We start from the raw sequence: 27,366 nt of genomic DNA, 5'->3' as shown, positions 1-27,366 counted from the left end.
TGTCGCAGGGTTGCGGGCACGTGCTAGGACAATGGCTAGAGCCAATGTGCAAGGCTGAATGTATTGCAGCTGTGAGCAAGCTGGGCTAGATTAAAGACTACAGCTTCGGAAGTTTCTTGTTAAAAAAAAAAAAAAATCACTTAGAAGAGGTTTTTTTATGTGTGTGCAGATTAATATTGTTCTGGACATCAGAGTTTCCAACAGTTATTTTCCAACAATACGTCTTTTTGTAGTTATTCAACACTTTAAAACACAGGCCTTGCAGACAGCAGCTCTGATGTTACCATAGACATATCAAAGTAGACTTTACTTAAACTCTGCTGTGGATAATACCAGGCTTATCTTTCTAAACGTGTCTTGGAATTATTAGGGTGTTTTATTCAATGAGCTAAAGAACGGAATATGTCATATCCTGCCAGCATGGATGCAACTCCGGAGTATCGTTAGAGAAGCTGAGAGTTTCAAGCGTGGGTGCCCGAGTTTGGCTATCAAAGAGCACAATTAGACACCTGACTGGAAATTACCTGTTTTTTATAGGTGCTGATCATGTGCTCCTTCTCTTAACATCATTTTCCTGGTGATGGGATGGCACCAGCAGTGGGAGGAGCGGATACTGGTCTGGTGGTTAGTTCAGTCTCAATTCTTGGTTTCCTTTCCTTGACTTGATCTCCAGGAAACCAGCTGCAAAACCTTGGGGAAGTTCCTTATCTTCCCCTAACATCAGCTTACTTATCTGTAAAGCAGATAAACTAATAACGCCACACCTCTCCCTCTCTAGGGTTTGTTGAAGGTTATTATACGGTAGCGAGTGCCTCGAGAAGGAAGGCGTTATAAAAAGGAGGGTGTTAATAGGACAGGAAGGAGCCCCATTCTCCCCCATGTAAGTTAGCGGAGCTCTGTTATTTGCTTTAGCAGAAGCAGGGATTTGGCCTATGCTTAAATGACTTGCATTTGTTTTTCTTCTTGAATGCTAACATATAGCTAAGAGATAGCATTACAAGGAAAGCTCCTTCTTGCCTGTGTGTAAATATTCAGCAGCTGAATAGGCGTTATTTAGCAGGGCAGAGTTTCTGCTTCTCCACAGTTTCTGAGGATGTTAGTATAGACTCATTTTAAGCTGCTACAGATCAGAAGATACACCAAAATTACCAGATCAAAATCCTTCCCATATAAGTGTACACATACAGAATTTATTTTACTGGGCAATTAAATGTGTAAGATAAATATCCCTGGGGGAGGAGGGTTGTTTGAGGTTTTATGGCATATCTTATTATGGGCTCAGTTTCGAAATCTTAATCCAAGCAAAACTCTCCGTGTAGAGACTTAACACGAGAGCATAACTTTGTGTTTCATACTCGGGACGTGTGCAGTTGCATCAGTGGATTTTAGGGCAGCTGGTGGTGGGGGAGGGACGGCAGCAAAGCTTGGGCTAAAGAAAAGCAACCCCTCTTAGAACATCTATATTAGCAGCAACGCCTTTGTGAGGCCACTCATACTGAAGGACAGTGCAGTTTCCTGGATTTCACCTGAAAACCCTATTGATGAAAGATTAAAAATATAAGCTATCCGTAAGCATTTTTGGGTAGTCAGTAAAACTGCCATCGACTGCAGCTATGAGATTATTGGCAGAACAGTTGCCTGTGTCAAACGCAAAAGCTTTTCTGGAGGACATATGAGCAGTCAGAATTGCCCAGAAAATACTCAGATTTAATATCCGAACTGCAAATGCAACTATGACCTTAAAATTAGGTGTGTTGGGGTTTTCTGTTTAGGAGGTAAAATGTACAGCAGAAAAAATGTCCAGGTTGGAGTAAACAAATAATCAGATCTTGACATGCTTATAGTGGGTAGATTTACTAAAGACAGAAGTGCTTGGTGGATTTATTGCGCTTCAAGACACATTCCTGACAAACTTTTGTATTTAACACCATGCATTCCCCCTCCCAAACCCCCAGTAGCCAAAAAAAACCCCTGAAGCGCAGTTTTACCCCACCAATGCTTTATTCACAGGGCCAGTCTTTCTAGGAGGCTCGTTTTCTGGCGATGGCAAAGACAAGTACTTAGCCCGAAAGAGGCAGAGTTGAGAAAGAGGTACCGGGTGAAGCAGAGTGTACCTGCTACGTTTCCACAGGATTGCTATAACATGGGATTCGGTACCATGGGGTTAGTCCTCGGTAGGTGGATGCATTGGTACAGCAGCGTGCTCTCAAGTTTAACTCTTGGTTACTTCCCGGGTTTGCTTGTTTAGTTGTTTTAGTGCAGCTGGTTTAGCGAATAAATAGGAAAGGGGCAGGCGAGACCCACGGGCTCCTTGGAAAATCTTTGCTTAGACACACATCCCCCCCCAAAAGAAAGAAGGTTTCATCTTGCTTTCAAAAACTTGCATACATACCCCCTCTGCCCTTTTGTTTGGCACTGGGGAAAAAACAAAACCAAACCAAAATGCCCCACCACACCTGTTTATATGCAGATCTGGCCCCCAAACCGATCAGCTCCCTGACAACACTCCGGGGCTTCAAAGAGCCGAGCCAGGAGCCCCGGAGGGTCCCTGAGTGAGGGGGGGGGCAGCAATGCCGATCCCAGGGGCACAGCACCCTCATCGTCATCATCATCACCATCCTCTGCGGGGTTGTCTGGCCACGCCGTGTCCTGGCGCCGTGTCCGAGCCTGGTCCCGCTCCTGCCCCACGCGTGACGCCCCGCGATCCCCTCTAAAGCGTGTCCCGGAGCAAAGCCGCGGGGGGGGGGGGGGGGGGGGGGGGGGGCGGGGAGACACGACACTTGGGTTCCGTGAGGTCTCGGTAGCGGCTGGAGCGACCTGTTGCAGTCGGCGACCTTCTCTCCCGTGAGAAATGGGCTTGAAGAGAAACAAACTCCGCTGAAAGGAGTATCCGGAAGGGAGCACTGTGGGCAGGCCAGTCGCAGGTGGCAGCGGACGGGATTTCTTCTGTTATCCTCTCTTTCCTCCGCTTCGCACCATCCCCAGTCGCGCATGGGAAGGGCTTCCCCAGACCCGCCGGGGCTGCTCCAACCCGGGGACCGGATCCCCCAGAGCAGGGCATACAAGCAAGGCACAGACCCCAAAATCAGCGGAGGAAAGCCCTCTTCGCTAACACCAGAGACGCAGCATCCCCCCTTCGCTGGCACCGGCCTCCCAAAACTCGTTGAATCATATTGGACAGCAAAGCGCAAGACGAAGAACCGCGGGGGGGGGAGGGGTGTATCTATTTTCTTCTTTTCCCCCCCTTTTTGTCTTTGTTTGGGGGAGGATGTTTGGGTTTGTTTTTTTTTTTTTTGGGGGGGGGGGAGGAGGCAATGGAGGGGGTGTCCGGTTTTTGCCTCTTTCCTTCTGCTCCCTCCTCTGCGCGACGGTGCGCACGGAAAGACGCCTCGTCCCCAGGGCGTCGGAGACCCGATGGGCAGCTGCTGCCCCGCTTCCCGCCCTCTCCCCCCACCTCCCCAAATTAAGGCAGACCCACACCAACCTGAAGCTCTCCTTTCTCCCTCCGAAAACCACCGAAGCCGGGAGTTCAGTCTGGAAAGAGGGCGAGGGAAGTTCCCTCCCGACCCCGGCGGGGAGCAAGCCCGCCCCGCTGCCGGCCGCAGCCCCACGTCCCCCGCGGGGCGCCCGCCCTGGGATGGCGGAGGGATGGGATGGCGGAGAGCTGTGCCTCTGCTGAGCTGCAAGTGGCTCCACTGCCGCAGGCCGGTCACTGCCACAGATTAACGTTAAAAAAAGGGGGGGGGGAAATGACGATCCGTGTGGCAGCGAGCCGGTGGAAATCGGCTGCGCCGAGCGCCTCTCCAGCCGAGCGGCACTGCGGCGGGGAGAAGCAACAGTGCGAGGAATACCCAACCCTAAATTCCCCGCGGAGCTTCGGGAGCCAGGTTTATCTTGAGGGCTCGCCCCGGGGACAGGCAGCACAGGCAGGAGCAAGAAGGAAAGATCTGGCTGGGGGCCGGGCAGGTGGGGCTGGTCCCGCTCGGGGGTGCAAGGACCCGTCGGTCACTCAGACCGGCTGGGAAGGCTCGACGCCGGGCAGGGGAAAAGCTCCCCGAGAGCATCTCTACCTCCCTGGGAAGGGATGCGTGGCGGGGTTTAGCCAAAAGGGTGTTGCCGGTGGAGGGGAAGGGGAGCGGACAGGGCTTTGCCCCGTCTGCTGTCCGCGCTGTGAGACACGGGGAGGGACAGGGCGCGTCCGTCAGAAATAAATCAGAAGGGATGGAGTTCCGCGGTGACTCTCTCCGATCCACCTGCCGAAATCACTGCCGAGCTGTGAACCAACCGGTGTGACAAAGACGGAGGATGGAAAACAGAAAAGCTGCCTATGTCTTCGCTTTAAACCGGACTGTTTTGTCTGAGGAAAGAAGTTTCCTCAACCTCATCTCTTCACACGGGGAGAAAGCAGGCGGCAGGGCAGGCAGGACGAGCAAGATACACAGATCTAGCACCTCAGGGAGGGCAGCAGCCCGGGGTGGAGTGCTTTCAGACCCCGGCCCCTTTATGTGCCGGATTTGCCCTCAAGGCTGCGAGGGAAAGGAGCCCTCTAAACGCCAGGGGCAAGGGAAGCCGAGTTAACCCCGAAGTGCGGTCACCAAAAGCCCCAGGGAGGGGAAAAGAAGCGCTCCACAACCCCCGGGCTCGGCAGCAAGCCCGGCCCAGCCCTTCCTCCCCTGGGCTAAAAAATAATAATAATAATAATAATAAAAGCGCACAGATGAGCCCGCTACGAGGCAGAGCTCCCCTGTAGTCCCAAAAGCCAGGTCCCCGACCCGGAGGCGGGCTGTACTGGGGCCGCCAAGCACCACGCTGGGCAGCGGGACCTGGATCCTGACCGGGGAAATTTAACCTTGCTTGGGGAGCGATGGAGAAAGGGAGAAGGGAAAGATCCCATCGGGAGAACATCAGAAACGTGGCATCCAAGTTTGCCGGCAACATTTCGCCGAGGGCCAGCTACAAATCGGATTAATTCCCGGGCCGGCAAATAAATAAATAAATAATAGCATTTAAAATAATCGTAACGGAGCCAAAATCGGCGTCTTTCGAAGGGGGTCCGAAGGGGCAGTGTGGCCGGGAAGCTGGGAAAGGAGAGGTGGTAGAGTCCCACCGACGCAAAATCTTCCTTGCATCTTCTCCATCCCAATGCCATTTTTGCACGGGACCTTGTTTGCTCCGCGTCTGTCGCCGAATAGGACCATCCCCGGGACCGGGGGGGAGGTGGGAAAGGGGCAGGGCCGGGTAATTAAATTCCGGTGCCCGGCTAATTGCCGTAATTTGACGCTAACTGTACACCGCGGGCAGGCGCTGGCACCGGCGGTGTGAAGCGCGCCTCGCACGGCCCATTGACCGCGTCCCGCCCCGCCACCGCGCAGCAGCCGCCGGTCCCCGCGGAGGGTGCCTGACTCTCCTCCTGTGAGGTTCTTGTCCCCAAGCTCTGAGGATGAGAGCAAGAGGGTGCGTTTCCCTTCCCTCTGCCGGCGGCTGAGACCAGCCCAGGACCCGACCCAGCAGAGCCTCGTAGGTGGGGACCAATGCTCCCCGGCTTTTAGGAGGCCTAAAAGTGAACCGCAACTGGGACACGATGCCACATCCCTCTGTTTCTGAAAAGCGAAGGGCTTGCCGTGCGGCTGCAAAGTGGAAATTAATCGCATCCCTCCCAAAAATCCTGCAGCTGGACTATCGCTTCCCCCTACTCCCCCCGTGCCCGGGCCCTGGAGATGGGGCAGGGGCCGTGTTTCTTGTCTTTCGGGGCGTGAAATCAGAGCTACGCTACGCCCTGTCAACTTTCCAGGGCACTTTGGCACTTGAATCCCCGAGGGGAAAAAAAACACGGGCGGGGACAAGGGCTGCAGACACCGAGAGGTCCCAGGGCCACAGACTGTCACACGCCGGCTTCTCCTGGGGGGGGGGCGTGGGGGCTGGTGGTGGTGGCGGTGATGGTGGCAGCAGCTATCACCCCGCACGACTCCCTCGCAGCTGAGTGGGACAGCCCCCGGCTGCCGCATCCCCACGCCTGGCCCGGGTCCTGCGAGTTGGGAAGACCGCCTGCATTTGGGGGCTCTTTGTTTCCCCCGGACTCCTCCAGCCACTTGCAGCGCCTCCGTTACACACTTGGGCTACTTCAGCTCCCCCACCTCCCCGCCCCGTGCTTTGTCTTTTTGGGTAGTGGTTATTATTATTACTATTATTGTTATTATTATTGTTACGACTACTACAAGCACGCACTCATTAGCAACTTGCCCCCGAAGAAATATCCTACCCCATACACACACCCCCACGGGGGGTGCGGGGGGGGGTCGCCCATCCCCACCCGGGCTGTCAGAGCTGCCCCCTGCTCAGGGTTGGGGGAAGCAGCGGGACAGCGAAGCGGGCAGCTGCCCGGCGGCTGCAGCACGCCCGGGGCACTCCCCGGAGGCTGGCGGCGGTGCACCCCCGGGGGGCCGCGGGACCGGGCCGGGCGCCGTGAGAGTGCGGTGTCGGGGGGCAGCGCGCAAGCAGCGCGGAAGCAGCGCGCAGGCGCGGGCAGGGAGCACCCAGCTCTTTATGGCCAGGTGAGAGAGTCCCGGCGCAGGTAAGGGGAGGATTTACCCACAGGCATCCCGGGCGGGCGGCTCGCCTTCGCAGTCCATGACCAGCAGGGACCTAGGGATTCGGAGCCCGCAGCCAGGATGTCTATCCTCGCCAAAATGGGGGACTGGCAGGTAAGGAGACCCTCCTGCCCTGAGCGGCGGGGGGAGGGTTATTGTTATTTTGGGACGAGAGGTAGGGCTGGAGCGGCAGGGAGTGGGGTAAACCCGGCACCGGGGTCGGTGGTTTGGCGGCTCCCCGTGCCGGGAGCTGCCACCGGCGAGGCCCGGCCGCAACAGTTAAAGAGAGCGGGGGGCTGGGGGCCGGGAGGGGCGAAGCGAGGGCCGCTCCGCCGCTCTCGGGGGTGTCCCGGCCGCGGTGTGAGCTGCCCGGCGGCGTGGGCCGGCGAAGGGCGGCGTGCGCCTGCCCGTCCCGTCGTCCCGTCCGCCCGGGGCTGGCGGCGGCCGTCCTGCCGCCGAGCCCTGGGGCTGCCCTCGGAGCGCGGCGGGCCCAAGCTGCGCGGCCCCGGGGCACGCCGGCGGGCTCGGGCTCTGCCCCGCGTGGGGACCCGTCGTGCTCGGGGAACGGGCCGCGGGGGGGGGGGTGTCCGAAACGTCGACGTGAGCTCCCACCCGAGCCCGTCCCGTGGATAAATAACGCCGCCGGGTCCCACCGGGTGGTAGGAGCTCCGGGAGCCACCGTGGAAAGCACTCCCGCGGGGATGAGCCGAAGGGACGAGCAGCACCCACCAGCGAAAGCGGACAGGCGGGAAACCGCGGCCCGCCGGGGCCTCGCCCAGCCCCGCGGACCCGGGGGACCCACGCTCGCCATGGGCGCCCCGGCACGTCTGGCATCGCGGCGGGTCCCGAGCCGGGAGGCGCTGGCCAAGCCGTGCAGCGCCCGGATGTCCGTCCGCTCGGGCCGAACCGCCCCGGTTTGCCGGCTAATGGCAGTGAAGACGACCCGTCCAGTTCAAACACCCCCAATTTTACTGCTGAAACCGACTTTCTGTTTTTTTCTTCTTTCTTTCTCTCTCTTCCTCCCCCCTCCCCCCCCCCCTCCAGATTAGCCCGCTTCAAGATGGGAGCCCAGCTCCTTTTTCTGCTCCCAACTTTTCAGACCTCTCGATGAAGTCTTTCTCCGTACTGCCGTATTTAATTTTATTTGGGTTTGGGGTTTTTTTTACGGTAGTATGAAGTCGTCTGCAAAAAAAAAAAAAAAAAAATCCCACCAAAAACCAGTAAACAAAAGTATCTTTTTAGTTACTTTTCACAGTTGGGGCTGGTGTATTTTTGTTGGGCCGGTACGCAGAAGCCATCAGAAAAGGATTTTAAATGTTTTTTTTATCTCCCCGCTGAAGTCAACTCTTATGTAATCGTAATTACGGGCTATCTGCCTTGAAATCTATTCCCGACTTTGCCTTACACCCCCGGCCTTCCTTGCTCCCGCTCCCCGGCGTTGCGGCTCCCCCCCCACACACACACACACCCCCCGCCCGCCTCGCCGAGCCTGGCCGGAGGGGCCGGCCCGGGCGGACCCGCCGCGGGGCGCACAGGAGCCGCCTCCCGCTGCCCCGTCGGGTCTCTTGGGAAAAGCCGCCTTCTACCCTCGCACCCGGCCCGACCCGGAGCTAGGGGAGAGGAAGGATAACGACGGGCCTTTGGGCCACGGGAATCCTGGGCGGCCGTGGGTGAGAGGCTGTCCCGAGTGGGAGGCTCTCCCCGACCTGCCGGGCTCCGCCAGGACGGCGCTGAGAGGAGATGGGCCCCTTCGTTATCTTCCTCCTCTCTTTCTGATCCCGCTCTTTACCCCCACCCCCCCCTTCCCGGGGCATTAACTAGGCTTAATCTGCCAGCTCCATTTGAACCTCAATGGGAGTAAAAACAACAATTTACTCTCCTGCCACTTGCAGACAAAAGCGCTGGTGAAAAAGAGCATCGGGGGGGGGGGGGGGGGGGGGTGGGGAGGTAGGGTGGGGTGAAGAAAAAAAATTAATCCATTTTGGGGTTGTAGATTTGTGTGTGAAGCAGCAGGCCCGGGAGCCTGGAGGCTTTGCCGCCCTTCCCGGGGCGAGGACGCGTGTGCCGGGTCCCCCGGGGGCCCGCTGCGGCTCCCCCGCGGAGTGGAAGGGCCGTTTGCTCCTGGAGGCAGTAAATTTTCCCCCGGCGTCGGGGAGGGGGGGAAAGGTGGGGTGGAGTGGGGAGGGGGGGGTGGGTGGGGGGGCGGTGGGGTGGCCCCAAGAAGGTCTCCCAGGTCGACAGGGCAGGTTTTGCGGTTGCCAGAGGGAAGTTTCAGGGAGCGGCAGGGCAGCCAGGTGCTCGCCCCCCAGCCCCGCGCAGGGATGCTGAGCTCCGGAGAATGCCTGGGGGGCCCAGCGGGCGTGGGGAGCCGCGTCAGGCCCGACACGCCGGCCCCACGGAGAGGAGGATGCCTCGCTGTTAGGAGCGGCTTGGGATCAGTGAAAGAAAGAAAGGGAAAGAAAAAAAAAAAAGAAGGGAATTGGAGAAAACGAAGATTTCTGTGGATGGATCAAGGCTGGGCACCCGGGGAAATAAAAGAGAAGGGCTGGAAAAGCAACCCCCAGGGAGGGCGGGCTGAGCGCTCGCTTAGAGGCACATTGTTAAGCAAACGAAGCGCTCCACCTAAGAAAGTACCGAAGTTTTACTATGGTCATTGTTTTGTCCCTTGGCTCAAGTGCTTGCAAAAGACTTTTTTTGGCTCCTGCTGCATTCATATTATCGCTCGCCCACTTCTATCTGGGAGGTTACCTTGGGTTTGTTTTGGGTTTTGTTTTGCATTGTTTTGGTTTTTTTTCTTGAAGACCGATAGCCGACAGCCGAGAGGAACAAAATAGTTTCCAAAAGAAAGGAGCTTTTCAAATATCCACCAAAAAAAATCGAATCAAATCCAGAGGGCAACAGAAGCCTCCGCAGACAATAACCTCGTTACAGCGGGACCCGCGTCTCGTTCCTCCTCGTCCCGGCTTTGGCTTCTTTAAACCTCGTGATGAGGAGGGGGGGAGGGAAGAAAAAAGTGGCTTCGTGGCCAGCCCCAAACTCTCTGCAGATGAAGGGACAGTCACCTCTTTGATTTCGCTTGCCACCTTCCTCCCTGCTGGCAGGCAGAGGCGTGGGGGGAGCAGCGGCCGGCCAGCCCCGCTCACCCGCCCGCAGGCAGGCAGGGCCGGCTGCCCGCCCCCCTCCCGCCCCCCCACCCCGCACCGGGGCTCGGCAGGTTGGATAAAGATTTTATTTATTTAATTTATTTATTTTTTAATTATTCCCCCCCCCCCTTTTTTTCTTTTTACTCGTGGGTCCTTTCTACCTGCGTCCATCGCTGCAGGTTGTTGTGCTGGCGAGCAATTGGGCTGTTGTTGATATGCTAATGAGGCGATTAGGCTGTGGGTAAAGAGCTGGAAAAGGGAAAAGTTTCCACCATTAGAGGGAGATCTCCGAGCGCGGACGGGAGCGCTGCAGAGCCTCCGCCAGCCGCGCTCCCCACGCCGCCCCGGCACCGCCACCGTAGGGAAAGGCAGGGAGAACCAAACCCTCTCCCTCTCTCTCAGTCTCACGCCAATCCATGAAAATGCTTTGGAAACTGACGGATAATATCAAGTATGAGGAATGTGAGGTAAGCGCTTCCCCCGGCCGGGGTAGAGCCCCCGGCCTCGCAGCTGCGAGCGGGAGCCTGCAGCATCCCCTCCGTCTCTCAATTTCGTTTAGGAAAACTTCTGCTCCTTCGCCAGGCTTCCTTGCGGTCCTGCAGCTGGAGAGGGGCTGGGGTCCTTCCCCTGGAACTTCGGGGCTTGTGGAAACCCGTCTTTGTCGGAAGTGTGTGAGGAAAGGCAAAAGAGGATCCACCAGTCTTGGTGTCTATAGGTAGCTCATCCGTAGATAAAGCTCTTGTAAGGATGCTACACTCATCCATATGGATGGATGGATGGACGGACGGACGGATGGATGAATGAATGAATGGACGGATGAATGAATGAATGAAAGGGCAAAGAGACAAAGGGAAGAGAATTATTCTAACACGCCAGGTACCCGAGGCATCCTAATAAATTGGCTCAGGACCGACGCCTAAATTCGACCTTTTTGATGTAGCTGTGTGTTGATTATACCGAGCTGCACAAATTTGCAGGGGTCAGCTGCCGCGAACTGAAATCACGGGCTTGGGAGCGGTGTTCCCTACAGCCTTTTAATTTTCAGGGCCACACTCCCACGGCTTTGAGCAGTAATATTTTAACGGCTTGGGGTAAAAAAAAATAAAAATCCGCCTAATTCGGTTTTGGAGCCGTTGAGCGCAGATTTTGTGCGCGCATCACTCTGTGTGTGCATCCGTATTTTTAGAAACAGGCAAGTGTCTTTTATTGTGACAAAAAGGAGAAGAAGAGGAAAAAGAAGAGCGATGCCAGGACTCATATACCTAGTCTCAAACCAACGAATACTATTGTCACCCGTCTCGCAAAAGTTGTCTGTGCAGTGCCTTTAAACCGCACAATAAAGGACTCCACTTTGCAAATGAACGCAGTTCTTTGGTCGTGATCCACGCGGGAAGGTCCCCCCCAGCCTCGGCGGAGCCTTGCCGTCATGCATGTTTGGGGTGAAGGGGGGGGGGGCACGCTCCCTTCCCACCCCGCCGCTGCTTTGGGCGATGCTGTAGCTTAGGAAAGGGACCGAGGACTCGCCAAACTCACCGCCGGCTAAATGATTTGGTGGTTTAATCCCGGATCGAGGAGTCTGGGATAAAGCTGTATCCCGGTGCGGGAGCTGAGGTCTTAGATCCACTCGCTGGTGGATGCTTCATTTCTAGATTTCTAGGAATGAGGTGTCAAGGGTGGGTTTTTGTGTGGTGGTTTTTTTTTTTTTTCCTGTTGTTGTTTGCTAAGGCTTTTTTTGTGGGTTTTTTGCTTGGGTTTAGTTTTGTTTGGCTTTTTTTTTCTTTATAAAGCCGGAAAAAAAATATGTATTCTTCAGCTGGATTTCGGGAGGAAAGTGTGTCTTCCTTCCCCCCCCCCCTCCAGGATAGGTATTCAAGTGTGCACACGTGCGAGCGTGTGGATTTCATCGCCAATGGCTTTTGTTGGCTTGTGCTAATGGGACTTTGCACCGAGGTGCTACCAAACACGGAGGGAGCAGCGGCCGCTCCGCCGGTGCCCCGCCGGCTTCAGTGCGTGCGCCTGCGGCCGGGTCTCCGTGCTTCTCCTCGGGAGCGGGAGCGAGGGGGCTGGCGGACAGGGTGGAAAAAGAGGGTGGCTTTACCCTCGCGGGGATAGGACGTCCCTTTAAAAGAAACGGGGGTTGGGGAAAAAAAAAAAAAAGAAAAAAAGGAAAAGAAAAGCGGAATAACAGCTCGGAGAGTCGCGCTCGACGCCCGGAGCGCCGGGAGCGGGCGGGCGGAGAGCGGGGCCGGGCGCCGGCGGCGGGGCGGCTGCGGCGGGGCAGCGGCGCGGCGGCGGCGAGTGGAGCCGTGCCTGTTTGAGGGAGTTGTTTGGGAGTTGCACAGCCAGTCCGACGGGTTGCGCCGGAGCCCCGGCTTGTCTGGGCCGGGAGAAGCGCTCGCCTTGACTCTTTTCCCGGCTCCCTTTCCACCACCACCCCCCCCTCGTCCGCGTCCCTCCCGCCCTCCTTCCCTCCCCGTCTCGCCGCCTCCTGCCTCTTCCCCCCGTCTTTTCCCGGATCCTCCAAGAGGGGGGCCACGGGGAGCCCGGCGGATGCTCTTTGGGCTCCCCAGCCCCCTCCCCCCCCCCTCATCCCGGCCGCCCGCCGGCCTCGGCGCTGGCCTCGAACCGGAGGAGGAGGAGGAGGAGGGCTGACACCCAGAAGGGGAGACACCCAAAAAAACTTTCCCAGCCGGTTTCCGGGACGCGGGGCACGGAGGCGAAGCCGGCTCGGCGGCGCGGGGCGGCCGCCGCGGGGGCAGCGGCGTGGGGAGCCCCTCGGCGGGGCGCCCTCGAGGCATGGACGGGGCGGCGGCGGCGGGCGGCCCCGCGGAGCCCACCCCGCGCAAAGGCGGCGGCGGCGGCGCGGCCGAGGGCGGCAAGAACCAAGCGGCGGGGAGCCAGCAGCCGCTCTTCTCCCTAGGCTTTGAGGCCGGCTACGCGCAGCAGCCGCAGCCCGAGGTGCGCCCGCGAAGGACCGCGGGGCTGGGGGCAGGGGGAGGCAGCGACAGGGAGGGAGGAAGGGAGGGATGGATAGATGGAGTGGAGGGAGGGAGGGGAAGGGAAAGGAAAGGCGGGGGGGGGGGGATCATGCGCCCCCTCCCCTCCTTCTGCCGGTCTCTCCCACCCCCCCACCCCCTCCCTCCGCACCCCCCTCCCGGCTCCCACCCTCTCCCTCTCTCCGGATCTCTTTCTCTTTCACTTTTGCATGCCCTGCAACCTTTTAAAATGTTGCCCCTTTCCTGTGATTCGTCAGACGCAGCAGCATGTCCCCCCTCTCTCTCTCCCGCTCCCTCTCTCTCCCTTTTTGTCTCTCTCTCCCTCTCCCTCTCCCCCATCTCTGATTAGATACACTGATTCTTCATTCAATGGACGTCATTTAGAACAGGCTCTGCCTTGAGTTGCCTTCTCGCTTCACGCTCGATTTCCAGCCATTCTTCCCTTATTAAGTATTCGTGTAATATTAATAGTCATGAATATCTGCTATTAGGAGTCTCCAGGAAGGCAGCAGATCTGTTATTAGGAGCTCAAGTGAAGCAGCAGCTAAGTCAAAGGAGAAAAAGAGACAGAGGAAAAAAAAAAAAGGATTAAGAAACAAACACACACACGCTAAAAAAAAAAAGGCAAAAAAAAGCGCAAAACAAAAAAAAAAGCAGAAAAAAAAAAGCAACCAACTTTGACTCCTCACACCACGCCAGGATAGAGAGCTCGCCTTGGCAACACCCGATGAAGGGCAGCAGAGATCGGTGCAAGTTCTGATGGATTATAGTGGCGCACCCGCGGTGCAGGAACAGCCCCGGCGCCCCGGTCCCGCCGCCCGCGCCTAGCGCCGGGCTCCGGCCGCGCTCCCTCCGCGCCCGCGCCGCGCCCGCACCCGCGGGGCTCCGCCGGGGGCTGCGCTCCGCCGGTCACTGTCCTCTGCTTTGGGGTTTTTTTTTTCCTTCCTTGGTGGTTTTTTTTCCTACCCTGACTTGTACCCCCCGACTCTTCGCAGATGTTAGTACACAGTTTTTCGGCTATGGTGAGTTGCTTCACGTTTCTCTCGGAGGGGGTTTGGTGTGTGCTGGGTGTTGCTATTGTTGTCGGCGGTGGCGGTGGCGGTGGCGGTTGGGGTTTTGCACACAGCTTTCCGGAGAGGGCTTTTTTTTTCCCCTTCATTTTTACTAATTCGGAGGCTTACTATTTCTTTCCCCCCCCCTTCTTTTTTTCTTTCTCTTTCTAATTTTTTTCCTTCTTTTTTTCTTTTTTTCCTTTTCTTTTTCTTTTTGTCTGCTTCGAGCGAACGGCAAAAGGCTTTGCTTGGACCTAACCGCTTCGGCTTCTTCACCTTGCCACCTGCAAACGGGATATTTTCCGCTTTCTCGTTTCCCTTTTTCGGGATCCCGGCTCTTTCCCTCTTTGAATCCTCCTCCACCTTCTCCTTTGGAGGCCATGCCTTTTTGTTTTTTTCCCTCGGACATACCGTACGGCTGCGGGAGACGGCAGACCCCTGCCCGGGCGTTTCGCTACCGCTCGCCCGTCGGTGCTGCGGGGCTCAGGGGCTGCCCAGCGCATTCCTCCGCTTCCCCGGCGCCCTGGCCGCCGCCGCCGCCTCCCCCTCCGCTCGGGATCGCCCGCTGGCGAGCGGGGGCAGCTCGGCCGGGCACCGGGGCTGCTTTCCCCGTAGGTGGGGAATTGTGGCGGTGCCTTCGGCCCGAAATATTTGTAAAACTCGCGGGGGAGGGTGTGTGTTTGTGGAGGGGGGTGATGACCGGTTTGTTTAGAGCCTATTTCGGCGCGTTCTGGTAACAAAATGGCAGTGGGCTTGGATTTTCCAGGGTTTTCTTGGGATGCGTTATCGGTAATCCCAGCGACAGTATTCGTATCGGTTCTGTCCAGGGCCAGCGGGAGGATTTAGGCTCGTGGTAGAATTATTATTTTACGAATGCCCACTTATGGATTGTTCGTTTTTATTTGCGGGGAAAACCTGCTCCTTGAAACGCCGGGGCGCGATCTGTTTGGGGATCCACGCTGTACCGCCGCAATGGTTTTGTTTGTTATTGTAAGCAGTTCGGTTATAATTATTGCTGCTATTGCTGTTATCGTTAGTGCCGTTATTATTACTATTATTACTATTTAAAAAGCGAGACTGCCTCTTAATCGTGTGCCACGGGAAATCCGAGGCAGGGAAATGCCCAGATCTGCTCTTCTCCGCCTCGGAGCGGAGGAGCTGCCCGTCTGTTCCCGATAGGTGAAATTCGCGAGCCGATTTTGAGGAGAAATAGTTTGATTTTTATCTTTGTTTTTCTTTTCTCTCCCCTCTTCCCCCTCCCCCTCCTCCCTCCCCCGACGTCCCCCCGTTCCCCCCCCCCCTACCCCCACCCCTCCCCTACACCTCAGGAGCGCCACGACAGTACCAGCAACGGGACAGCCCGGCTACCCCAGTTGGGGACCGTGGGTCAGTCTCCCTACACCAGCGCCCCACCGCTCTCCCACACCCCCAACGCCGACTTCCAGCCCCCCTACTTCCCCCCCCCTTACCAGCCCATCTACCCCCAGTCTCAGGACCCCTACTCCCACGTGAACGACCCCTACAGCCTCAACCCCCTCCATGCCCAGCCGCAGCCCCAGCACCCAGGATGGCCGGGACAGAGACAGAGCCAAGAGACGGGGCTTCTCCACACGCACCGGGGTTTGCCCCACCAGCTCTCGGGGCTCGACCCACGCAGGGACTACCGGCGGCACGACGACTTGCTGCACGCCCCGCACGGGCTGGGTTCGGGGCTGGCCGACCTGCCCCTCCACTCCATCCCCCACGCCATCGAGGACGTGCCGGTAAGCAAAGGGATCCCGGGGCCCGCTTTCCACTCGTTCTCCTCCTCCCCGCGGGTGCCGAACTTCGTGGGGGGGGGTGTGGGGGTGGGGTGGTGGTTGTGAGGAGGAAGGAGGGGGACCCCTTCTCCCCCCCCCCCCCCCCCCCCAAAATAAAAAGGGGGAGGGAAGGAAAGAGTCCCCCCCCCTCCCCCCGGAAAGGCAAAGCCCCCACCTAGAACAATAGGTTCTTGCAGCTCGTCCCTGCGCGACGCCTCCCCACTAACGCGCCCGCTAAAATATAAATAAATCAAATTACTGTCATCGTTAACAATATCTTTCCTTCTCAATGACAATAAGCTGTTACGATTGGAAGAATATATAATATCACCACAGGGCCGTGCATTTGGGGATTTCTCGCTGCCTTGGGAAAAACACGAGTCTGAGACGCGAGATCTCATTAAATGTCCTCCCAGGCAAACGTAAAGGGGGAAGGAAAAGGAATAAAAGTGGGTGAAAGTGGCCTAAGAGGGGAAAGAAAAATCGTTTTCCCGTGATTACAGAATTGGCATATAGGCTAACGACAGCCAAAGTTGTAAGAGGATATGGGCAGATCCTCTTTTCTGAAGGAATTAATTGACAAATCAGGGAAGAGGTATATTAAAACGCTGCTGCCTTCTTTTTAGCAGTGGTGCAAAGGGATGACCTCATAAATCATTAGCTATAGGTTATCAAATTCGAGCCAGACCTGCTACACCCTATATCAAATTATATGTTGGGAGCCTATTGGAGGATACAGTATTTGGGGGACCTAATTCTATTATTGATAAATACAGATTTTAAAAGGGGGAGGAAAAAAAAAGATTTCTAATTAAGCATGACATTAGCACACGAGGTATTTGCAAAGCACAAGCCAGGGCTATTGTTCGTTTAGGAAAGTGGCCTTATGCAACGTGATAGGTCACGATCAAAGTTCATCTTTCTGGGTTTCTCCCTGAAAATGCAAGTAGAACATGGCAATAAATTTATTAAAGCCCACAGAGCTCATGCTGAGGGACTGAAGCTGCTCAGCTCGCAGGAGGAAAGAGGAGGGAGGGAACTGTGGTATCTGGATGTGATTTTTGCTGAAATGCCATCCCAAATTACAGGATCAAATATTACAACAATATATTCGCTGACAGTTTAATGAGTACAGTTTCGTGTTGCAAGGATAATGTTCAGATGAACTTACCTATTTTTTTGAGGGGGGGGAATTTTGAAATCTTTTGTAAATTATACTCAGGGAAAAATAGTGAATTTATTACAGCCCTCATCTGGCCAAATTAGCCACAGAAAATTGCTGGTTATGTTCAGTAGTTTTGCAATGAGGGCATACGTTTCCCAAAGTGGAGGATTTAGTAAGCAATTTGGATCCGTTAAAAGCAGGTCGATTCTTTAAACTTGATATAAAAGAACATGGAGGCAATAGTAAGAATAAACTAATTTGTTCACTGCAAAGCCCCTGATTGCTGTAGGAGGAACATGACCTAAAACGTTCTCTTGAATTCTCCCTCTCCTCGATAGCGCTCCGTGGCTGTGGGCTGATTCAGGAAGCCTCCTCTGCAGATATTTTAAGTACAAATCGTTTGATTTGCCTTTCAGGGATCTATGAATTAATAGCATTGCTATACTTTGTGAAAACCAAATGCCATCTGGTTTAAATCCTTAAACCAGCCCGGCCAATTTATTTTTTTTCCCCCCTCTCTCTGTAAAACTGAATCAGCAGGCTGGATGAAGGGAGAGCATAAAAATAAGAGGATGTCTCTCTTCAGAGTGTTTTATCTAGTTATGTGGGGGGAAAAAAATATTACAGAGATCTGGGTCGGGAAAGGGTCGTTTTCAATTTTTTCCGTTGCTGCAACAGTTAACCTTTAATAAAAACGACCGCTAAATATTTAAGAAAATCAAGTAGACGGTGAAAATTATTTAATCATAAATATCTCTGTGGGATTTTAAACTTAACAGTCCTCCCTGTATGGAATATGTGTAGAAATAACACAAATAAAAGTATTATGCCACACTACATTTACTTTATGGGTTTAGGGTGCATGCATAAAGGGATCATATTTCCCCATATAGTTAAAACAGAAGAACTGCAGCAGTAGTCATTTCTGAACATTTCTCAATTTAATTATACTTAAATCCAGAAGCACTTTAGGCAAGTTACAAATGAGAGCATTGAGTATAATAAAACCTGTAATAAAGCAACTTAGTACCATCCACCCGGAATCATTGAGATCAGGCACAATTAACAGGAGCATAAATCCAAGACAGAATGGAAAATGTTAGAATCAGTATTATTGTTGGACAAAGACTAGAGAAGGAAGTAATAGTTTTTTAAATGGTAATGCCTGGGTTTTGTAACGATTGTGAAATCTTCTATCTCAGCAGCACTGGTGTTAATTTGTAAACACAGCCAGACATTATATTGCCTGTCAGTTTTTGGAATTAGAAAACATGATTTCATTTGACTTTCTAATCACGTCGTGACTCCGCCGGGCGAACCCCAGCTGTAGCCGCGACCGCGCAACCTGCGAGGGGACAATAGTGGGGGTGCGTCCCCGTGTCGCCCCCCCCCCCCTCCCCCGGCATCGCACCGGTCTCCCCGCCTTTGTGCTTTCCCTCCCGCGGGCACGGGAACGGGCGCAGAAACGGGGGAAGGGCCGGCCCGGGCCGGGGCCGATTCCCGGGGAGAGGAGGGAAGGGGAGGGGAGTGAGGAGGTGCGGGAGCCGGCAGAAGCTGGAGGCCGCTCGGGTGTCGGGCTCTGCCAGGCAACCCCCGGGGATGTGGGGGTGATTTTTTGTGATCTTTTTAAATTTTTGAGGGACGGGGGTAGAGCGGGGAGGGAGGCAGGACTCCTCCTGATAAAGGAAATCCACCCCCCGAGCCCCAATTCCGTGTCGTTTCCCCCTGCCCCCCTCCTCAGATTTGTTGTTTCCCTCCCCTCCCCGTGCCCGGGGGCGGGGGGGGGGGGGAGGGGGGCACACAACTTCTCCCGCACCCCCCAGCTTTCTCCGCCTTTTGTTGTGGTTGTACATTTACATCTCTTGCCTGTTCCTTTTGTTGCAGCACGTAGAAGACCCCGGTATTAACATCCCAGATCAAACTGTAATTAAGAAAGGTAAGCCGTTTCCTTGCGCATACCAAACATGTCGTCACAGGCTGGGGACTGCTCGCAGGGAGGACTTACCCGGCCTCCACACCCTCCCCACCACCACCACCCCCCCCCTCATCCCCCCCCTCCCGGCCCCGGGCTCCTTCCTCTGGCACGTACTGTTGTCCAAAAGGTTGGAGGCAGAGAAAGAAAACGGGCGAGGAAGAGTTGAAATCCGCCCTCTTTAAGTGGCCACGTTTTGCAGGGTATTTTAATTATTGTTGTCGTTAACGAGGAAAAATGTTAGCAGATGATCTAGAAAATCCCAGCCGGTATTTCGGTGCATCAGCCAACAATTCGGTTTCAGGGTTTGCCCCCTGCACCCGGCCGAGCAGCGGGCTTTAATCGTTGTTGGTAAACTGAAGGAGGAAACGTTATCCCCTCCTCCTTCGGGGTTTTTCTTATTTAAATGACGGCGGTGGTGAGGTGAGGGTGGGCTCCCGGAGAGCAAGGGGCGGCGAGTGTCTGGAACCCGGTGGCTGTCGGTCTGAGCTATTCGGTTTTCGTTGGCTTTGTGCGCTCGCTTCACTCGGAACTGAATTTTGCTGGCTTGGAAGCTGCTCCCCAGGATCTCGCAAAACGTTCATGGCGTGTGTTCCCTCGATTTCCTTTTCCCGCCTTTCTCCGGGGGACCGAAGGGTTGGTTGGGAAAGGTGGCACAGGGTAGCCTGCGGAGGAAGTTTTTGGTGTACAGCGATCGGTTGGCGTTTGGGTCCCGCGTGGGGAGCTGCGGCCGGAGTAGAATTGGTGGGGGCTGAACCAGCACCTAGCTAGCTTCTGCCTGCTCTGAGGGGTGCCGCGGCCGTGCTCTTTATTCGGGTACCCCGGGCGCCACCGGGGCAAGGTGCTGCTGAATAGAGCCGCTCTCCTCGCTAATCCTAAACGCTGCGCGGCCAGCGAGCTCAAACTTTCATCCCCCCCCCCCTCCCACCCCCGCGCCTGTAAAGCCTTTGTCACGTCAAATTAGATGTGCAAGGGATAAATCTTAAGAGATGCTCTTTCCAAGTCGACATGATAATTGGCTCTTTTATTAGTAATCTCAAGAGTTCGTTTAACTCCTGTTGTATCTATTAGCCTTCCCAGAGCTATTAATGTCACAAGTGATCTATCCAAAACGCAGAGAGCCCCCCGCTCCGTTGGACTAGGGCGGTAGGAGAAAGGGAAGGCGACCGGACGCCGGCGGCGGACCTGGCCGGGACCGGAGACCGGCAGGCACCGCACGCCGAGCGGCAGCCGAGCCCGGCGCCTCCCCGCTACCCGCCGCCGGGCAGGGGCGGTCCGGTCCGGCCGGGGAGGGACCAGGCTCTTCTTTTGGGGAGCGACGGGCGCTGGCTGCCGGGTGCCGGCGGGGCGCGCTCCGCGGCTCCTCGCAGCGTTACGGTTTGCCCGTGGAGGCGAGAGTTGTGCGCTGGAAAGGCCGCGGGGCGGGCTGAACGGCGCCGTCCCGCGGGGAACCCGCCGGCACTCGGGCGCGTAGCGCTGCGCCGCGCTGCCGCCCGGCCCGCTGCCTGTGCGGCTTCCCCCTGCGCGCTGCCTGCCCTCCGCGGGCCAGGAGCCCGTTGCGGGCTGGCCTTGCCCGTGACGCCCGGTAGCACGTCCGGTACTGACGTACAAACTGCCACCGGCCCCCCGGACGGTGTGTGCCCGCTGCGGGCTGGGGGCGGGCGGGGCGGGGGGAGAAGAGAGCGGCGGGCCCCGGCGGGTAATGTTTTAATTTCCTTTTCTGCGGGCCGAGGGTTGCCCCGCTGTCTCCCTGTGCCTCCCGGCCAGCGGAGGGGTGCCCCGCCGGCCGCCCTCCCCGCTCCCCGCCCCGTAGGCGATGCGGAGCCGGAGCGGGACGCGGCGAACGGCTTCGGGTGCCCGGCGGCGGCTTTACCCCCTTTCCCCGGCTTCCTGCCCTCTCCTCACCCTCACCTCCCTGCTCCTCCCTCCCTGCAGGCCCCGTGTCCCTCTCCAAGTCTAACAACAACGCCGTCTCCTCCATCCCCATCAACAAGGACACGCTCTTCGGCGGGGTGGTGAACCCCAACGAGGTCTTCTGCTCGGTGCCGGGCCGCCTCTCGCTGCTCAGCTCCACCTCCAAGTACAAGGTCACGGTGGCGGAAGTGCAGAGACGCCTCTCGCCGCCCGAGTGCCTCAACGCCTCCCTGCTGGGCGGAGTGCTCCGGAGGTGAGGGGCGGGGGAACGCAGGAGGCGGGGTGGCGGCGGCGGCGAATAACGCCTGCTGCCGCCGTGTCGGGCCGTGCTGTGCCGTGCAGTGCCGGGCCGGGCGGGCTGGCGGGCGGGAAGGAGCAGGAGGACGACGACAACGACGAGAGCCCACGCGGGGCGGCGGGCTGGGGGGGGGGGCGCGAGGCGCAAGCGGCGCCTGCCACTAGGGGTCGGGGCGCACGCGGCCGCCAGGGCAGAGTGAAGGGGGGGGGCGGAAGGCGCTGTAGCCATGGCAACGTGCAGCTTTGTGTTTGCCGCCCCCCCCCCCGAAGTAGGGGGAACAGGGCCCAATGTGGTGTATGTGTGTGTCCCCGGGCCACGCTGACCCATCACGGCGACGTACACCCCACACACACCCCCAGGGGTAGGGAGGTTGCAGGCGGGCACCCTGCCGTGGGCACCCACCCTGCTGCCCACCATCCTGAGCCTGTGACCTCACCCAGGCAGTTACGCAGCGCCCAGGCAGGGGATAACAGCCAGGATTAATTCAACCAGCTCCCACCTCCATGGTGTGGTGCTTGGTCCAGCTCTGCAGGGATTGGTGTGAGGGCAGTGATGCTCTGCGGGGGTAATGAGGGCTGCTGACCTTCTGCAATGCCCGTGGGCTGTGGGATGAAGCTGCTTCCCTGGTCCTCGGTGCCTTGGGAGCTCAGGCGGCTGCCTCGAGGGTCTAGCCCTGGCCAGGATGTGCCCAGAGCTCCCACCAGCCTGGGGGCTGACCTGGACCTCAGCGAGGGCCCCTGTTCCCCAGACACGGAGCCATCCAAAGCCGCTTCCCTATGTCTGAGGCTTGGCTTTCAGTAACACTCACTTTTCAGTCCCACACAAGCATGCCTCCCCCCTTTTTACTCTCATCTGTGGGAAAGAAATGTGTTGGGGTGATCCATGGGCAGGAGCCCATGTGGGACAGCGGGTGACCCCCACTGGCCCCATTTCTGATGTCTTTCTGTGTGGAGCAGGGCGAAGTCTAAAAACGGTGGGAGATCTCTGAGGGAGAAACTGGACAAAATAGGATTAAACCTGCCAGCCGGGAGGCGTAAAGCTGCTAACGTTACCTTGCTCACATCACTTGTAGAGGGTAAGTGACTTAAAGAGCCGGGAGGGCTTGTTTGGAAAATGTGCCTGTTGCTTTTGCCTAATGGGAGGAGACTTGGTGCAGGGTCAGTTTGTTTTGTTTGGGTTTGTTTCTTGGTTTAGGGGTTTTTTTTTTTCCCCAGTCAGTGCTGCTTATTGGAAATTGGAAGGATGCTATTTGCTATGCCTCAGAGGAAAAAAAAAAAAACTAAAGAAAAAAATTATTGTGCACCTTTGCTGTGTTGTTTCACCCCGAAACGGGCTTGCACGAGTACTGCAGACTCAGCATTGCATTCTACCATTTGTTTGCTTTTAAGTCTCTTTGAGCTAGAGGTTTTTGGGGCCCCCATCTTGCTTCCTTATTCAAGCAAGTAATCCCTCTGCAGAATAAGCGGATCTTATTGGGAGTAGCATGGGAGGGATCCCTGTGAACAGGGTGCTGTGGGCTCAGCCTGGTGAGACACCCCTAAGTGTTGAGTTGGAAGTTACAGGGAGCACAGCCTCTAATGCTTCGCTGCTGGCCTCCTGCCACAGGTGGACAGCTGAAGCAGTTTTAACTGTCAGAAACTGCAGCTACTTTAAGTTTGTTCTCCCTCCCAGCCTGCAGCCACGCAAGAGTAAATCACTTAAGTTTTCTGACATCTGCATTTGAGAAATGCGTGACCATCACTTCCTGAATTAATTTGGGAATCCTTGACCTCAGCCATGGATTAATGGTGTCCTGAAAGCCTCAAAAGTTGCACCGCCACCCCCCCCCACACTCCCTTTTGGTTCTCATTTTCAGAACACATGTTATGTTCCCTTGACTGTATCACTCTCTGCTTTGCTCTTTCCAGAAAAGGTGCGACTTAGTTTTAATGCTTTGGGATGGTCAGTGCAGTCAGAAGCGGGAGGTGGGAAGCTCAAGAGTTTGCAGCCATTGAGTTTTGAAGCGGTTGCTGGATCAGGCCAACAAAGTTAAGCCCGAGGCCAGCAAATACATCCTTCTCCTTTCCCCTCGCTTACTGGTTTGACTGCATTTTAGACTGGTTCAGTCTGAAAAGTGCTTTTAAGCTCAGCCCGGGCTGCGCAGGCCTAGCTTAAATTTGGTTGTTTTAGGAGGGAATTCGCTGTGCTTTGCTTTGTTGTCGCTTCGCATCCTGCGAAAAATGTTTCATGTTCAAAGGGATGGGGAGAGAAGCATTGGGCGATGCCAGGCTCCCTTTTTTTTTTGAAACATGGGGATTAGTGGCCGTGCTATATTTATACTGCGTGAAAATCACTGTGTCTTCGTGTTTCTGAAAAGGCTTCGCAGCTGCATCGACGCGCCGTAGGGAAAAAAAAACACGAGGGGAAAACTTGTAAAAAGTCTTAAGATTCGGGAGATGCTTATTTGTGATATTAATGAATATGGAGAATGGTAATCTATTGTTCTGTTTGGCTTTTGCATACAATGGCTTTAAAAGAATGTTGGAATTTCTTTTAAAAAAAAAACAAAACATAACAAAACAAACCCAAACCAGAGGCCCAATCTCCAGATAACTTAGCGATGGTGGCTAATTTTTGGGGGGAAGGGGGAGATGATAGTATAAACATTGCTGGGGCTTTGAGTCCCGTAGCGATGAGGCAGTTTCTAGAGTACTGTTATTGTTTATGATCCGCTCCATTTTATGGAAACAAGCTCACTGGACTGAGGCTTTGAAGCTCTAATTGGCGCATGCGTTCTTCCGGAGCTAGAGCTAATGGCAGGAAGCCCTGCAGTAAAAACCAACTGGTTCAGGAAATTAAAACCAAAGATTTGAAAATCAACAAAACAGACAGACTCGGTGGAATGACCCTAAAATTCTCATGGTTAATCGTTTGGGGGTGAACATATAATTATATGCGATCAAGTTAAATTTTAAACACTTAGCTGTTTAATGCATTTTATTTAGAAGAGCTCTAGGAGTAATTATGATCAATATTAATCATTGATGCATTGCAAAGGAATATAGAGACGTGACTGAGGCAAACAAACGTTTCCAGAGTAAATAGCTGTGAACAAAACGTGTGCAAGTGGCTGTGTATAGGTATGGGTAGGTAAACCTAAGCACATGTTCTTGGTGGATGGAGCCTGACGGGCTAAAAGTCCATCTGACAGTCAGTGGAAAAGTTTTAAAAAAATTATTCTGTGAGATTTCACTTGTAACAATTGCCATGAAAAGACACATTTGCATCGCCCTCGGACTGAAGCGAAGCAAACTCCTGCAGGATGAGATGTGATTGGCATTTCTGACCCTACCTTTTTCAAAAAAAAAAAAAAAGAGAAGTCCAAGCCATTTAGAAGAAAAGCCCAAGTAGAACGTGTTGCTTTTTTTCCTAATGGATTTTTGCCTCTGTGTGACTATGTGTACTGATGAGCTGTGTGTTTCCCTCCCATCCCCACCCGTGCCTCCCTTTTCAGGAGAAGCAGTACATCTAGCTAGAGATTTTGGGTATGTTTGTGAGACAGAATTTCCTGCCAAAGCAGTAGCTGAATTTCTCAACCGACAACATTCCGATCCAAACGAGCAAGTCACAAGAAAAAACATGCTTCTAGCTACAAAGTAAGACATTTACCTTTCTGGCATGTTGCTCAGAAGTGAGGGGAGGGCGACGAACCTGGGTTTGGGGCTTTTATTTTGTGAGCATTTGCCACGGAGCCAGTTGGCTGGTGGTTTTGCAAATTGTAAGGGGGTGCGTTTGCAGCCTGCTGCTGTAGGAGAGCTCTGTAACCCAGCTTGGTTTCCATCAAGTCAGTTTGTGGAGATTGCCTGGTGAGAATTGTGGGTGCATGTTTAGTTAAAGAAAAAGCAGTAATTCTTTGGTGCAAAACATTTTCCTGGCCTTTTCACTAAGCTTATCAATTTAGGTAGAAGGGGGAGGCTTCCCCATTGACAGTAAAATAGAGCTGGCACATTAAACTGATTTCAGTTCATTAAAATCCGTGACGGTTCTTCCTGCCTAAGTAGCTCTGTTACTTAGTGAATATAGGGATATTAAAAATATATTTTAAATGGCAATCTGTACGCAGTTAAAACGCTAGCAGAGTTTGTCATTGGTGGGGCTGCTCAGACTTCCAGGTGGCGCGTGAGAAGAAAATGATTGTTTTGATATGTTTGCTGGAAATTAAAAGGGTTGTTTAGTAGCCCTTAATTACCAATGGAGGTGTCACCAAAGGGCACAGTGCCAGAGGGCGCAGGCAGAAGATGGGAACCGTGTTATGGCTGGAAGACATTAACGGGGGTTTTGGAATACAAACTGTTTCAACACGCCTCTGAGCGCTCTGGCTATAAGGTGTGTTGTTTCCCCAACCATTTGTGCAGAGAGTGGATGGTATAACCTAACTTCTGCACTGTGCCCTCGTATCCTCTCTTCCCACCTCCCTGGAAGGAAATTTCCAGACCCCAGTTAGCGTCAGCCGTCCCCTCTGTGGGAAAGTCCCTTTGGATTTGGAGATACAGATGTACATATATAAATGTTTCAGAATACCCTAATTTAAAGCCTCGGTTCCCCTCTCTGCCCTCGCTCTTTCTTCCTGACAAACAGGCATGTTTTAGCCTTGTCAAGGAAAAGGCCCACACCTCTCTCCAGTCCCCCTGTCGTTCCCTCAAAAAAAAAAAGGGTCTTCCAGGAATAAATCCCTGAACCTCCCTTTGGATATTGCACCCCATCTACTTATTCCTTTGCGCCCTGCGGGGGGAACTTTAAACTGTGTGTCTGCTCCAAAACCCAGTTGGGCAGGGATGTGTGTGTGTGTGTGTGGGGAGGGTGTGGGGGGGGCTGCGATCTGGGGATGGGTGGGAGGTGTGCGTGTATCTGTGTGCCTGTTATTCGTCTCTGTGTTGGCCAGGGCGTGATGTGTGTGCATGAGAGGCGAGAGGAAGAGGTCTGTGCTTGCTGGGGAAGTGTGAGAATTGGGAAGGATGTGTAGAGGAGAGGGAGAGGCGGGAGCACATGTGCATTTGGGGGCAGCAGCCCCCTTCATCCAGGGGCTTGTGTAATCTAGCAGGGAGCATGCACAGGCTTTGCTGCCGCCAGTGATGGTTCATTTCTCTCCCTCTCTCTTCCCCTCCCTGCCTGCCTCCCTCCCTCTGTCTCTCTGCTCCATTTGTGCTACAGACAGATCTGTAAAGAGTTCACCGACCTGCTGGCTCAGGACCGATCTCCCCTGGGGAACTCACGGCCCAACCCCATTTTGGAGCCGGGCATCCAGAGCTGCCTGACCCACTTCAACCTCATCTCGCACGGCTTTGGGAGCCCGGCGGTGTGTGCTGCCGTCACCGCCCTGCAGAACTATCTCACCGAGGCGCTCAAGGCCATGGACAAAATGTACCTCAGCAACAATCCCAACAGCCACACAGACAACAGCACCAAAAGCGGCGACAAAGAGGAGAAGCACCGAAAGTGAGGATCCCCTCCCTCCCCACACACACACACACTCCTCTTCCCTTCCCCCTCATAGCCCATCGATCCATTCATCTCCCTCCTCCCTCTCCCCTGCACCCAGCACCCCAGGCTACAGCAACAGAATGAGCGCCCTTCTGCCAATCCTGTTCTCTGACTCCGCAGGACCGCTCTGCCCTCTCCCCGCGCCCCTTCCCAGCATCCACATTTCCATTTGCTCCCTCTTAATCTTCCCCCACTCCCCCCGCCGCCGCCACCGTTTTACCCCAGTTTGGAGCCTAAGAGAACAGAACAGGGGGACGGAGCCAGCAAAGAAAAAAAGTTCTGTCTTGAGTTTGTGAACTTTTTTTTTTTAAATAAAACAAAAAGGAGGAAAAAAAAAACAAAACAAAAAAAAGAAAAGGACTTTTTTTTTTTCTAAAAATATATTAAAAAAGTAAAAAAAAAAAAACCAAAAAGAATTAAATAAAACTTAAAAAATTCTATGAGCTTCACCGGACTGAATCACCACCTTCCCTTACATAAACTTCAGTTAAGATTGTAGCCATATTAAAAATGAAAAAAGGCGAGAAAGGAGAAAAAAAAAAAAAGAGTACAACAACAGCAGCAGCAACAGCAAACAAACAAAAGGCAAAAAGGACTGATGACATTTTATCAGTATTGTGAATAAACTTGAACACAAAACACAAGCAGTTCCATGTCATATCTTCAGTTGTAGAACTTTTTCGTGTCCAAGGTAAAGCGACCAACTTGAACTTTCTATTGCAACACGATTCACGGTTATTATATAAGGGAATCAGTGTTCATGTATGTATATATTTATTTATGTGTAATTTAATGGGAATTGTAAATATGGTGAGTCTGTTTTAAACCTTTTTTTATTTATCTGGTGATCTCGTTTACCTCTTGTTTAGTGGGTTTTAAATCTTCCCCTCTTAGTTCATCATGTGGTTCATGGTACTTAT

The 27,366-nt window shown here is 54.6% G+C and overlaps 1 protein-coding gene across 3 annotated transcripts; it reads left to right on the top strand.

The window, feature by feature from the left end:
* Nucleotides 1-6,668: 6,668 nt before the first annotated feature.
* TFAP2A (transcription factor AP-2 alpha) lies at nt 6,669-26,405 on the top strand (the record flags this gene model as incomplete). Of its 3 annotated transcripts, XM_084260834.1 has the most annotated exons (8): nt 10,144-10,197; nt 13,722-13,748; nt 15,107-15,541; nt 18,627-18,678; nt 20,650-20,881; nt 21,883-22,001; nt 24,420-24,561; nt 26,117-26,405. In XM_084260834.1, 8 exons carry the CDS (start codon nt 10,147-10,149, stop codon nt 26,403-26,405), a joined length of 1,347 nt encoding a protein of 448 aa, XP_084116960.1. The 3 variants fall into 3 exon arrangements, with proteins under 3 accessions (XP_084116959.1, XP_084116960.1, XP_084116958.1); XM_084260833.1 differs by lacking the exons at nt 10,144-10,197; nt 13,722-13,748 and adding an exon at nt 6,669-6,701; XM_084260832.1 differs by lacking the exon at nt 13,722-13,748 and having other exon boundaries at nt 10,147-10,197.
* Between the last annotated feature and the right edge of the window lie 961 nt (nt 26,406-27,366).

This window comes from Gallinula chloropus, assembly GCF_964237585.1.
Source record: "Gallinula chloropus genome assembly, chromosome: 2".
Lineage (NCBI taxonomy): Eukaryota > Metazoa > Chordata > Aves > Gruiformes > Rallidae > Gallinula > Gallinula chloropus.
Note: the sequence above shows the minus strand (reverse complement) of the source record. Positions and strands in the feature narration are given on the sequence as shown.